This window comes from Passer montanus, unplaced genomic scaffold (genome assembly GCF_014805655.1).
Source record: "Passer montanus isolate IOZ18808 unplaced genomic scaffold, ASM1480565v1 scaffold64, whole genome shotgun sequence".
In the NCBI taxonomy this organism is placed as follows: domain Eukaryota; kingdom Metazoa; phylum Chordata; class Aves; order Passeriformes; family Passeridae; genus Passer; species Passer montanus.
Window position 1 is genome coordinate 3314698 of NW_024371482.1, and position 12369 is coordinate 3327066.

The following is a 12369-nucleotide window of genomic DNA, read 5'->3' on the forward strand; positions in this document are numbered from 1 at the left end:
TCCCTGCCATGGCAGGGGGTGAGATGAGATTGAACCCAAACCATTCTGTGATTTTTGTTGCATCACTTACTAAACCCCAACTTTTTTTTTTTCTTTTTTTTGTCAATAAATAACAGATCCATTCCCCGTTTCTTTGTTTTCTTGGGTGCTTCTTTGAACAGAGGGCTTTTATACACTGAGCCATCTCAGAACATTTTCCCTGCAGTGGAAGAATGATGTATTTTTAGGGAATTAGATCTGTTGTCCCTACTGTCAGAAGAGGGGCAGTGTACCCTGGAGTCCTCAACAAAAAGAGGAGAAACTTTGACAGCATGGAAATGAAATGTATGAAAGCCTTAGTGAATTCTAGCTGAATTATCTTGGTTTGTTTCAGCTTATGCAATGGCCCAAAAAAGCATTGGAATATCGTATGAAGAAGAAAAAGCAGAAATACTGGGAGCGGGGGGACATAAAGAACAGAAACTGGGGCTTGTAGCAATGGAAAATATTCCTCCCCATCGGATCCTGCTCTGTTTGTTCATGCTCAACCCAGGGAGGCAACTTTTCCCCTGCCACATTATCTTGTCTCTAAATAGCATTCAAAGGAGAAGAAGAATGTGCTGTTAAAAATATCAAACTTTTGGGAATGGCTGGCAGACTTTAGCACTGATAAGCGTTGTTGATTGAAGATCAAACAGCCCTGGAAGAAAAACCTTCCAGCAAGCACCGTGGGTCCAGCCCTGCAGCCAGACAGTGAGGTCAGCCTTCAATCCAGGGATATTTAGGGACTGACACTGGAATTATGGTCTGGGCTCTCTACCCCAGACGGATGTTGGTGACACTGTGCTTTAAACTTGATAAATCTGTTCAAGCTGAGACCAGCATTTATTACGTGCCAAGAGTTTGCATTAGTAGGTGGTAGCTTTATATATCTATTTTTTCCTTCATTTAAGATAAAGAGAAAAGGCTGCAGGTCAGAATGTGAACTGAAGACTGCTGGCATTTGTTTTTTAATTAATTGACAACCTGCATTTCTGTGTCAAGGTTGCAAATTAATAGTGGGTGGCCATCTGTTTGCAAAGCAGATAGTTCTAGCTGTGCCAAACATGTGGAGTATTTAACCATTTGATTTAAATCAGACCAGAATGGTGGCTTTTTGAACACTCTATTAAGTTGGGTTTTCCATTTAAGAGTTGGGCTTTGAAAAGGTGCAAAGTATTGAAATGGTCTTTTTAGTTCATAAACTTGCAGGCCTTTAAGTGAGTTGTTTGCCATATTTGGCCTTCTTTTTAGGAGAGGCCAAATCCTGGTGGGAATAACAACATGGAGCTTCAATCACCTGTGCAAGTGGGGTACCAAATTTGTGTGAGAGCACCAAAGGAAAAAATACATGTTAAAAATCATAAAGTAACTCAGGCTGGAAGGGACCTCTGAAAGTGTATTTGAACTAATTTCAATAGCACCTTCTGGGATTGAGATGGCAGGAAAGAAAAATATCAATAGATTTTCTGCTCTAATACAGTGAGAGTCTCAGTGGTGGTGCCTGCAATCAAATGCTAAATAGAAAGTTTGCAATAAAAAGGGCTTTAGTTAGAATTAATAAAATGTGAAATGCCTCGTTCTTTGGAAAACATGTGGTATTGACTGAGATTTAGAATATGTCCTGGGAGCAGGGATCTGGACTGCAGGCTCCAGAGCTGACTCTGCCATCCTTTCCCTGCATGCGTTAATATTATTCATTTATTTATTTATTACATATTTTTTAATTTTATTTTTTGCCTGGAAAGGTCACAATGTGCCAGTTGGAGAGGAAATAAGTGAAGAGCTGGAATCAACGGCAGCCTTGCACAAAATTATCATCCTCTTTTCCCACTCCTTCACCTTCCTGTGCTGTGCATGTCAGGGACGTGATCTTTAAGGTCCCTTCCAACCCAAATTGAATTCTAAACCAGGATCCCTTATCACAGGCATATCCAAGATTATAATGGAAACTTTCCTGGTAAGTTTGATTTTAAGTCCTGCTATCCAGAGCTGCCCTCCAGAAGCTGCACGTGAAGCCACAGGTAGTTCCCATTTTCAGGAATTTTATTTAAATAGCATAGCTGAATTCTCTGGGAAATGTGGATTTTAATACCCTCTTGTTTTGAGGAATTCTCCTTGGATGTTCTGAAGCTCAACTGGGGCTTCTCATTTGCTGCCAGAGCTGGAAATCTTGGCTAGCTCAGAGGCAGGAAGAGCCTGGTGCTGGATCTGGGGCTTGAGCTTGTGTCACTGTCATCGTGCCATGAGCACGGGCACGGTGCCAGCTTGGAAGGGATGCTCTGCTTGGCACTAAAAGGTCTCGAGAACAGGCTGCTTCCTTGCTTAGCACAGATGCAGCAGGAAGGCTGCAGGACCCACAGGCTCCTGGAGAGCTGCTGGGGCTCTTCCCACCACTGGGACACCGGGCCACGGTGCTGAGGGACCAGATGTCCTGAGAAGCTGTGAGATAGGGCTGGTGGTTGCTGTGCTGCTCTCTGGGTGAGGGCATGTGCTTCCAAAAATGTGGAGATGTGGTGCTTGGGGACGTGGTTTAATGCTGGCCTTGGCAATGCTGAGTTGATGGTTGGACTCGATGATCCTGGAGGTGTTTTCCCACCTCTAGGATTCTCTCATCCTCTGGTGGCAGTGTGGGACATACAGTAGGACAGGGGCAAGCTGGGCCACATGAAACTCATCCCTTTGGCCATTGTGGAACCACTCACAAGGCCAGTGGGGTGATCCAGCCTTCTCTGGGGCTTTTTCTGGATTTGGTTTGGGATTCTTGGGGCTGTCCCATGCCAGGCCAGAATGATCCTTGTGGGTCACTTCCAACTCGGAATACTCTGTGACAAACATAACCTCCCAGAGTGAAACCCAGCAGCACCAGGCCGAGTTGAGTTAAAAATGAAGCAGTTTGTGTGACTGAAGGTTTCGGAGCGCGGTGCGCTGCGGGTGCAGTGATGGAGCCAGGCTCTGCAGGGCGGGTTGGCCAGTGAGCTCCGTGCCTTTGGGACCCTGCCTGGGCTCCTCTGAGCCCAGAGTGAGTGGGAGCTGCTCATCCCTCGCAGCCCTGGAGCCCCGGGAGGCTCAGCTCTCCCTGGCCATGACTGAGTGCGGCAGGCGTGACTGGAGCACCTTGGTGGAGCGCAAAGCTCGGTCCCACGGGGGTGGGAAGGAGGTGACAACAGAAAGTTTCATTCCCTGCTCTCCTCAGCCACGATTCAGGCTTGGCTTCCCTCTGCGGAGGCTTCCCCTCTCCCTCTCTGCTGTCCAAGTGTTGCTTCTTTTGCATTTGTTATTTATTTTCTTCCTAGCCCGGGGGCTGCTGCGAGAGGTGTCTCTTTGCTCTGCCGGCTGTTCCTGATGCTTCCTTTTCCTCACTAATACCAATTGTTTCTGCCAAAAGCGCTCGCTGGTGTTATGTAAACCTCGAATCACACGCTAACGCTCCCACCCGGGGCTCCCCAAGGCGCTGGGTGGGATTCGCCCCCGCGCCGGCTCCGCTGCCATCCCCTGCTGCTGTGCCAGGGTCCCTGGGCTCAGCCCGGGCCGGGTGGCACTGGCCCGACCACCCGGTCATCTGAGCCAGCATCCCTGCTGTGGCTGGCAGCTTTAGCGGGGCAGGAGAGCTCCCTGGGCTGGGCTGGGGCAGTTTGTGTCGCGGGGTCTGCGGGGCAAAGCTGCGGTCTGGGCACGTTTTGCGGTTTTTGTAGCAGTTTTTGTAGCGGTGCTGGCGGATGCTGTGCGAGGGTTCTGCTACCACTTGGTGCATCTCCACCCCACCCCTGCCCTCGGTCCAGGGCAGAGCCTGACGGAGCAGTCTTGTGCTTGCTGGTGGACTTGGAGCTCCTGGAGGATCTTTATGGAGACACCCTGTTCCTCCAAGGCTCCTGGCTCGGCACCTCTTCTCCTTAGCCAGGTGGTGTTCTGTCCAAACCAGTTATTTACCTGGAAGGTGACACTAACAAAATCCTAATGAATTTCCAAGTGCTGCTTTGTGTGGTTTGGCAGCCAGGATTCTCTCAAAAATAAACAGAAAAAAAATAAAAGAGAGAAAGAGAGATCCACCGTTGCTGTGTGCCCAAGCTCTTCCCCATCCACTCCACTGCTTTTGAGAGATTAAAAAGAGATTAAATCCTGCTGAGCTGGCAGGTGATGTTGATGAATGTTTGGAGGGGATTAGGGTAAATCCATTCCTCCTTGTGATTTAGCTCAAGATTTGAACTCATTGATAAAATTTGTCCAGGTTTTACCTCTGAAACCTCCTTTGAGCCGGTGAAGGTGTAAATGAAGGCAGAGCTTGTTTTTGGAGTAGAAAGGATAATGAATTAGCCTTTGTAAGGTGATGAAGGCTTAAGATTGCTGTGCATCTCCAACTGTTGCAGTGTCCAGTTAATCCTCACTGGCACAGACCTAGAGGATGCCCAGGCTGGCTCCTTGGCTGGGGGAGTCTGGCCTGAAGCTGAAGTGCAGCACAGCTGTGAGATGCTCTGCAACAACCAACCTGCCTGTGGAGGACACTGTTTCCATGTGAGACTCGAGTTCCCACCAAAAAATGCCATTTCTCAAATTAGGATGGCACGGAATGGACCCAGCTGTGGACTGGGGCTCAGGGGCTACATCCAGCCAAAGCTGTCCTGGTGTCTGGCACTATTTGGGTTCTGTGGTGGCACTGCAGTGGGACAGGAGGTAAAGAGGATGTCCTGGCAGCCTCCAGCAGCTGTTGGACCTTCTGGTCCTCCATGCATCCTGCAGCAGGGGAGCAGGGATGGTGGGACTCCAGAGGGTGCTCCTGCCAGGTGTCCCAGCACCCAGAAGATGGTCCTCAAGTTCCCACCAAAAAATGCCATTTCTCAACTAGGATGGCATGGAATGGACCCAGCTGTGGACTGGGGCTCAGGGGCTACATCCAGCCAAAGCTGTCCTGGTGTCTGGCACTGTTTGGGTTCTGTGGTGGCACTGCAGTGGGACAGGAGGTAAAGAGGATGTCCTGGCAGCCTCCAGCAGCTGTTGGACCTTCTGGTCCTCCATGCATCCTGCAGCAGGGGAGCAGGGATGGTGGGACTCCAGAGGGTGCTCCTGCCAGGTGTCCCAGCACCCAGAAGATGGTCCTCAGAGGAGCACTGAAACCTGCAGTGCTGCCATCTGGGCTGGGGACCAGGGCTGGGACTGGCAGCAGCGTGTGCTGGGTGTCCTGCTGGGGCTGCAGGAGAGGATTCCAGCTCCAAGGATATATTTGGAACAAGGCTCAGCATCAGCACTGAGTGGCTGTCCTGGTGCTGGGAGGAACAACCTTCACTGCTCTGTGTTGCCTGTGCTCAGATGAAGTCCTTGGGGTGCAGGAAGATCTGCTGGGAGGGCAGGAGTGCAGTGTGGAGCCTCCAGCCTGCAGCAGCTTTACAAACCAGGGCAGGGCATTGCTGCCAGAGCTCTGCACTGCCCGTGGCATCCATGGCAAGGCACGGGGGGAGAAGCTCTGTGCAGAGCCACTTGGGTGGTTTTGGTGAAGAGCTCCCACTGCTGCCCTGTTCGGATCTGCCCCTGAGACTGCCCTTTCCAGAGGGCATGGCTTGGTCACCTCAGCCTTCCATCCCCCTGTGCCCAGCTCAGGTCTCAGTTTCCTGCATGGAAGGAGTGGTAACTTTGGGAGAGCAGCTTTGCAGGTCTCTCTGTGCTGCTCAGCAAAACTGACATTTAGAAATCACCTGGGTACAGGTGAAGGTGCCAGGTGGCTGCTGCTGAGTGTGACCTGGAGCTGCAGGCTCTGTAAAACAGGGCTGAAGTCAGAGATGCGCTGAAGAAGCAAAGTTGTGGCATGGAGGATACCAGGATCAGGCTTGTTCCCTGTGGAGCAAATCCTCTGAGCTGCTTTGGATTTTTGCAGCGATAGCAGCAAACACAGCCCCCTCCCAGTCCTTGAGGATGCTGCTGGGGTGGGTAGGAAGCCTGATAATGTCACAGACAACTGGGAATACTTTCAAGAACATGAACTGGGAACAATTTAGAAATAATTTCGAAAGAAAGATTTCTTTTTTCAGTGTGTCATTGGAATGTATGCTTTTCTAGAAAGTAGGAGGAAAGAGAGCTTGAAATTAAATGTATTATTAAACAGACCTTTCTTAACTCTCATTAAGGAAGAGGATTTGGAGAGAAGTGTCTTCCAGTTTCTTTATCGTGTTGCTGCACAAGCTGGTGTTTGCCAAGCTGGTATTCTTGACTCCTTCAAGAAGGCAAAAATGGAAGTTAAATTCCTTGTATATTGGAAAAGAATATTTGGTATCTGTTGTTTGTGATGATGGTAGTCTGTTTAAAATAAAGTTACCTTTGTATTTGCTTAGTTTGACTCTAAACAGGAAAATAATGGCTTTTGTAATGTCTCTATTAGAGGAGTATTGTTTGAAAGCACTTTGGGCTTACATTAGTGGAGTGCAAAATGAATTCCTGCTCTGGAGCAATAAACCCCAGTGGGGCTGGATGCTGGGAGCTGCCAGTGTGATGTGGGGATGTGCATCACAGAGGCCTCTGGGGGCCAGTTCTTGATGTAATTCTTCATGCTCCTCATCTTCCCTCCTCCCTTCACTCACCTCAGTGATGCAGCATCTCACCCCAACAAACTGGTTTCACATTTGCATCTGAGACTGGGGGCACTGGGCAGCATGAGGAGAGGCCAAGAAGCTTTTCAGTGCTTTCAATAAAGCTTCTCCATGTGTCAGCACGTGAGTAAACAGACTTTGGTGAAACATCCTTTATTTTCTCATCTGAACACCAACAAACACCTGCAGTTTGGGGGTTTTCTTGGTTTTCTTTTTTCTTAATTGTGATGGGAAAACGGGAAGCAGAAGGAAAATGCTCGCTGGTGGTGCTGGGTGAGTCAGGAATTGCAGGAGTAGCTCTGGGGTGTGTGAGGTGCCTTGCACGAGCACCAGAGGCAGCTCCCGGAGCTGCAGATGCACACACAGGGTCTGAGCTGAGGCTGCTGGAAACTCAGCACAGTTTGCTTTTCCAGCAGTACCCAGTGATGTGGCTGCCCCTGCATCCCTGGCAGTGTCCAGGGCCAGGCTGGGTGGGGATTGGAGCACCCTGGGACAGTGGAAGGTGTCCCTGCCATGGCAGGGGGTGGGATGAGAGGAGTTTTAAGTTCCTTCCCACCCAAACCATCCTGGGATGATCTGTGTGACAGATCAGCAGCAGGAATTAGGAGCACAGCATCTGGGGGCTCTGCTGTCCCCAGGCCCCCTGCAAGCAGCTGCTCAGACCCCAGTGTTCAGTTAGTCACACAACAGCCTGGTGGGGGACACATGAAATCAGGAGCACCTGCTTGCCTCTTTTCACAGAAAATAATGAGGAGGTTTTCATAAAAAGCAGCTAAATGCATTAGAAAGAGAAGCCAAGATCCCTCTGTGCAAAGGTGTCAATGCTTTTATTTTAAGCTGAATGTTGCATTTAGTTTGTTATCTACAAATTATAAAATGTGGGTGGGGATGACTCTGATGTGCTGCTGGAGGGATTAGAGCAGGAGGTGTTTTCAGTGCAGAGCTGGGTGGGATGTGCAGCTGGGGCAGCTCTGTCCCACAGCTCCCCCAGGATGCAGCGTGCCAGTGCTGGTTGTGGCAATGCCCCTTTTCTGTTCCAAAGCAAAACAGAGCTTCTGGATGGTGTGAAGCCATGAATTTGGGGGATAAAATGCTGTGCAAGCTCCTGCTCTTCCATATTCAGTTCTTAAAGGGGGTCAATAAAGATAGGGACAAACTTTTTAGGCAGGGCCTGTTGGTACAGACAAGGGGTGATGGTTTAAGCTAAAAGAGGGTCAAATTAAACTGGATATAAGGAAGAGTTTTTTTGTTTTGTTTTGTTTTTTTTACAATGACAGTGGTAAAATGTCAGATTATGCCCTTTTCTGACCCAGAGATGGGGCAACTGAGAGGCATTTTAAAACCTTTTATTCTGTTTTCAGTCTTATGTGAAGGGTGAGACAATACAGATCTTATAAGTCACCCAATACAGATGTTATAATTCATACAGATTAATTACAGATCTTCTAATTTTTCTACAAATTCATTTCCTACAGTAAAACACTGGCACAGGCTGCCCAGAGAAGCTGTGGCTGCCCCATCCCTGGACATGTTCAAGGCCAAGTTGTGGCTTGGAGCAGCCTGGGATAGTGGAAGGTCCCTGCCCATGGCAGAGGAGTGAAACTGGATGGGCTTTAAGGTCCTTTGTGGCAAGGATGTGCCCAGAGGATGCAAACCTCCCTGGCTGCTTTGCAGGCAGATGTGTGGTGCTGCCTGTGGAGTCTCCAGCTCTGCATGAGCAGAGGACACAGATGAGCTCTGCTGCTTCCTCTGTGGCTCCTGTGGGTGCAGAGCTGTTTCAGGACCTGGGCTGAAAGGCTGTTGGGTGCTACTGCAATGATGTGTGGCCAGCAGAGTTTTGAGGCCACAGCTGAAAAATGTCCTACTGGGAACCTAAGAAAGGATGGTTCCTAAAAATTATAGCTAAGGCGGACAAAGAGTGTGGATATGTGGGTGTATAAGGGACAGAAATCCTACTGCTAGCAGGGAATTTCTCTCCAGGGTTATTTTTCAGAGGAATGTCAGTGCTGTGGGTTCTGCACTAGCAGGGGGTGTGACATGTGGTACCCCAGAGCAGAGCAGGGCCCTGTCCTGTGTGCTGGGAGAGGTGGCTGACACCACACTGCTCGTCCCTGTCCTGCAGCCAGGGAAATCTCTGTCCTTGCAAGCCGTGGGCTTGGTGGGATCGCAGCTGGGCTGTGGCCTCTCCCTCTGCTGTGATGGGGAGTTTGCACTCTGGGCAATCATTAGATAAGCATAAGAAAGCACAGGGGTGATGAAGGTGAGAAAATGTGGTTTAAGCTCAGCTTTAGCTCCAGAAGACCTCTGAGAACATCAGCATCCTCCAGCTGTGTCACACAGGGGCTGATGCAGCCACCAGTGGTTTGCATCAGTCAGCAGCACTGACCTTGGAAGAGGTTCTGAAACAAATGGGATTGGCCAGACATCCCTGGTGGCTTGCAAAAAATGTGACTTCAGACATCAAAGAGTCAATTGCACCTCAGAATCCCCAGGCACTGTGGTTGATTAACTTGTGGAGTGGGTTCCTGGAGCGTGCTGAGGCTCGTGGCTTTGGTTTTACCAAAATCAACAAAGCTGAAAAATTCATCAATCCTATTCCTTCCTCCCAGTGACCACACACTTGGCAGAATTCCCACATTTTTCCTTCCTCTTTCTCTGTGTGTGAGGTTTCCCACCTTCCCACATGAAGGGCTGCAGGGATCAGGATGCTGCCTGTGCTGTGGGAGCCCTGGACACTGCTCTGAGCCACGATGGAATGGAGCTGCAGCTCTCCAGGCTGCCAGGATGCTCCCTGTTCAGCGTCTTGTCTGGATCTTTTCGTTTTGGAAAATTGGGGGGAAAAAATAGTAAAAGAGGAACTTACCCGTTGTCAGGCTCTTGCCCTGCTCCAGCGGTGAGAGGGTTAATGGAGAGGTGGCCTGGTCACCACTGTCCCCGCGGGTTTTGCTGAGTTCCCAGCAGTGAATTTCAGAGCTGGACTGAGATCCATGCTGCCAGTGAAGATCATGGAGTGCACAGCTGCCCTGTGCCCATAAAACCGTGGCTTAGGAGGGAAGGCTGGTGCTGATAGAGGGAATTTCCCCAGAGTGGCCAAGTGACTGCTGAGTGGTGGATCAGAGGAGCCCCCACAGGAGCCAGAACCTGGGCTTGGCTTGGATTGGTGTCTCTGCATCTGCCTGGGGATGGGGGAGCCGTGGAGGAGGAAGGGGTTAAGATCAGTGCAGCTTGTCCAACAGGAGCCAGCACCTGGCTGTGCAGAGACTCTTCTGATGCATTCCCAGACAAAGGATTGCAAAGATCAACCATGGACCAGAGCAGAGCCCCCACTCCTGTGCTCCTGGGAGAGTGGAGGTGCCCAGATCCATCCCCAGGCCTGGGTCTGGTCCTTGAAGAAGCCTTTTCTGATACTCTGGGGCTCCAGCTCGTGTTCCCATCTTCATTCATCCTGAGCACCAAGGAAAGTGTGAATGGGAAGGAAAGCAGTTCCAGTTTACCACATTTGTAAATTTGATATGAGCAGACTTTAATAATGAAAAAAAAACCCACCCAAAAAACTGAAAACAACCAAAGAAAATCTAGCATGAAGCCCACGAGATGGGTGGATTTAAGTGCTATTAAGAGATTACTGGCAATGCCCAGCTGTGTGTGTTGGCTCAGCTGCCAGGCAGCAGCAGCACAGCCTCATTCCTCGTGCAAGTGCAGCTCATCCCTGAGCTGTGGAGCCCCATCTCTTCTCAGCAAAGTTCCTCTGGTGCCTCCATCTCCATCTTCTCCTCTCTGCTTGTCCCAGCAGGCTCCCTGAGCCCTGCTAGCAGCATCCACAGGGATGGCAAGGAAGGTTTCCCTGGGATGTCCATTCTTTGGTGAACATGCCACTTGCTGTTGGACATGGACCTGCAGCCCTAGAGCTCCTGGTTTTGAGGGGTGAAACTGATTGTGTGCCAAGAGGTTGTGGCCTGAGGTCCGGGTGAGCATCATCAAGGAGCTGTGATGATGATGATGATGATGAGTGCTTCTCTCCACCAAGTCACTTTTGGTGGTGAATTAAATCATGGCACCCCCCCACCCCTTCTCTTTCCAGTATTCAGTGCTCTGAGCTAAATTAAAATAGGAGCCTTTTCAAACCATTCCCTTAATAAAAGTATTTAGTTAATAGATGATGCATAGCTCACAGAGCTTGCAAGAATCTGACACAGGGTATCACAATATTATGATATTTAACAGCAAAACCTACTGCATTATCAACTTACCTCTATAGCATGGAGGAGGCAACAGCTGAGGCATAAAAACTAATGCTTCAGTGTGACAGAGCTAAAATTGAACTTGGCAATTACTGCGTGCCTGATTCGCAGCATTGTGAAGTGAAGCTACTATATAAATCAGCTCCAGTAATCACAGGGTTTAAAATTAGTCAGTTACTATTAACTCTGCCAGTGTTAGCATATGCTGAAGAATTATAAAAGTGAAAGGTATGGAATATCTAAAGTACAGGTTTAAAGTAAACCACTTGAACAAGCTCCCAGTGGGAGGATTTGAAGTTCATGCAGAAGTAAGGTTTTGGATACTCTGACAAAGGGTTGTGGAACACATTTAATTGCACATTGCTGTCTAATCTTTTGAATGCTTAACATCCTTTCGAAAGCACCTTTTCATGTTCCCAAGACTTTCACAGTTCACAGAGGGTAGAGTGATGATTGAATTTAATTTTTCCTCCCCTACAGGATTTTTTTTTTCAGAGCAGCGCAATTCAAATAGTTCGCAGAGCTCTTCAATGCCAGGCATAGAAAAAAGGAAACAGCAGGATAATGTTTAAAAATCATTACGGGGAAGTGAAAGGCTGCTCTGAGCACAGCACAGAAATTAGCAACTGCTATGATTGCTAAATTTTTATTCCATGCAAAATTCATGGAATTTGCTGCTATGAAGAATAGGGGAGTCAAGTTATTTAATAGGATTCTAAATTATGTAGGATGCACAAATATTTTATATGGGGCAGGGAGCTGTGTGTGTTTGTGTAGGAGCTGGGAGCAGCTCTGCTGGGGTCAGGTGGCCCTTGCCCTGTCCAGTCCTGCTCCCCCATTCCTCAGTTTCATAGCAATGATTTTAGCTCCATTTTGGAATTAACTCTGTTTTGGGCTCAATGACACCCGGCTGTGAGGAGTGTGCTTGGCTTTGTCACCTCTGCAGGTTCCTAGGAAGGGTGGGGACAGGCAGCTGCCTGCAGCAGGGTCTGTGCCCTTGCTCTGTGCCAGGGATGTGTCACACTGCCACCTCTTCTGGTCACAGGGACCTCGTGCTTGTGTCTTTTGTTGTCTGCTGTCCCGGGGTGATTCTGAACGAGTGCCTCCAGGCTCAGAGTGATGGAGGGGGTGGCACAGTCCCCTCGGGGCTGTCAGCCTGCCCTGGGCTGCCCTTGAAGGATGCTCTGGCACTGGGTCTCATTCTGGTTTGTCCCTCCTGCATCCCCTCCAGGAAGGTGAGCTGCAGGCTGGTGGGTTCCCTAGCTGGAAGCTTTTGCTGCCAGTGGATCTAACCCTCTGTTTCCTTACCTTCCCCACAGCTCAGGCTGAGCCCTCACACCCCACAGCATCCCCAGCTCTCCTGCAAGGCAGCTCCAGCCCTGGCTTTGCTCTTTGCACGTCTGACCTTCAGATTCCCACAGAAGTCACCATGGCTTTTGTGGGTTTCCTTTCCCTGCTTGCCTCCTGTCCATACTGTTTTGTTCAGCCACAGCCACATCTGGTTTTCCAGAATAGGCACCTTGTGTCTTGTTTCT

General features: G+C 49.4%; 1 protein-coding gene across 2 annotated transcripts in view; it reads left to right on the top strand.

Moving 5' to 3' along the window:
• The window catches only part of TOX2 (TOX high mobility group box family member 2), a 153178-nt gene that overhangs the window by 8780 nt on the left and 132029 nt on the right, over positions 1-12369 (top strand). The window contains exon 1 of one of the 2 annotated variants that reach the window (XM_039728204.1): positions 6660-6716. The exons of the other annotated variant lie outside the window; for it this stretch is intronic. Coding sequence (XP_039584138.1) covers positions 6705-6716 — 12 coding nt within the window. The 5' untranslated portion in view covers positions 6660-6704. Of the gene's footprint in view, positions 1-6659; positions 6717-12369 lie in introns of those variants that run through there. 2 annotated transcript variants of the gene reach the window in all.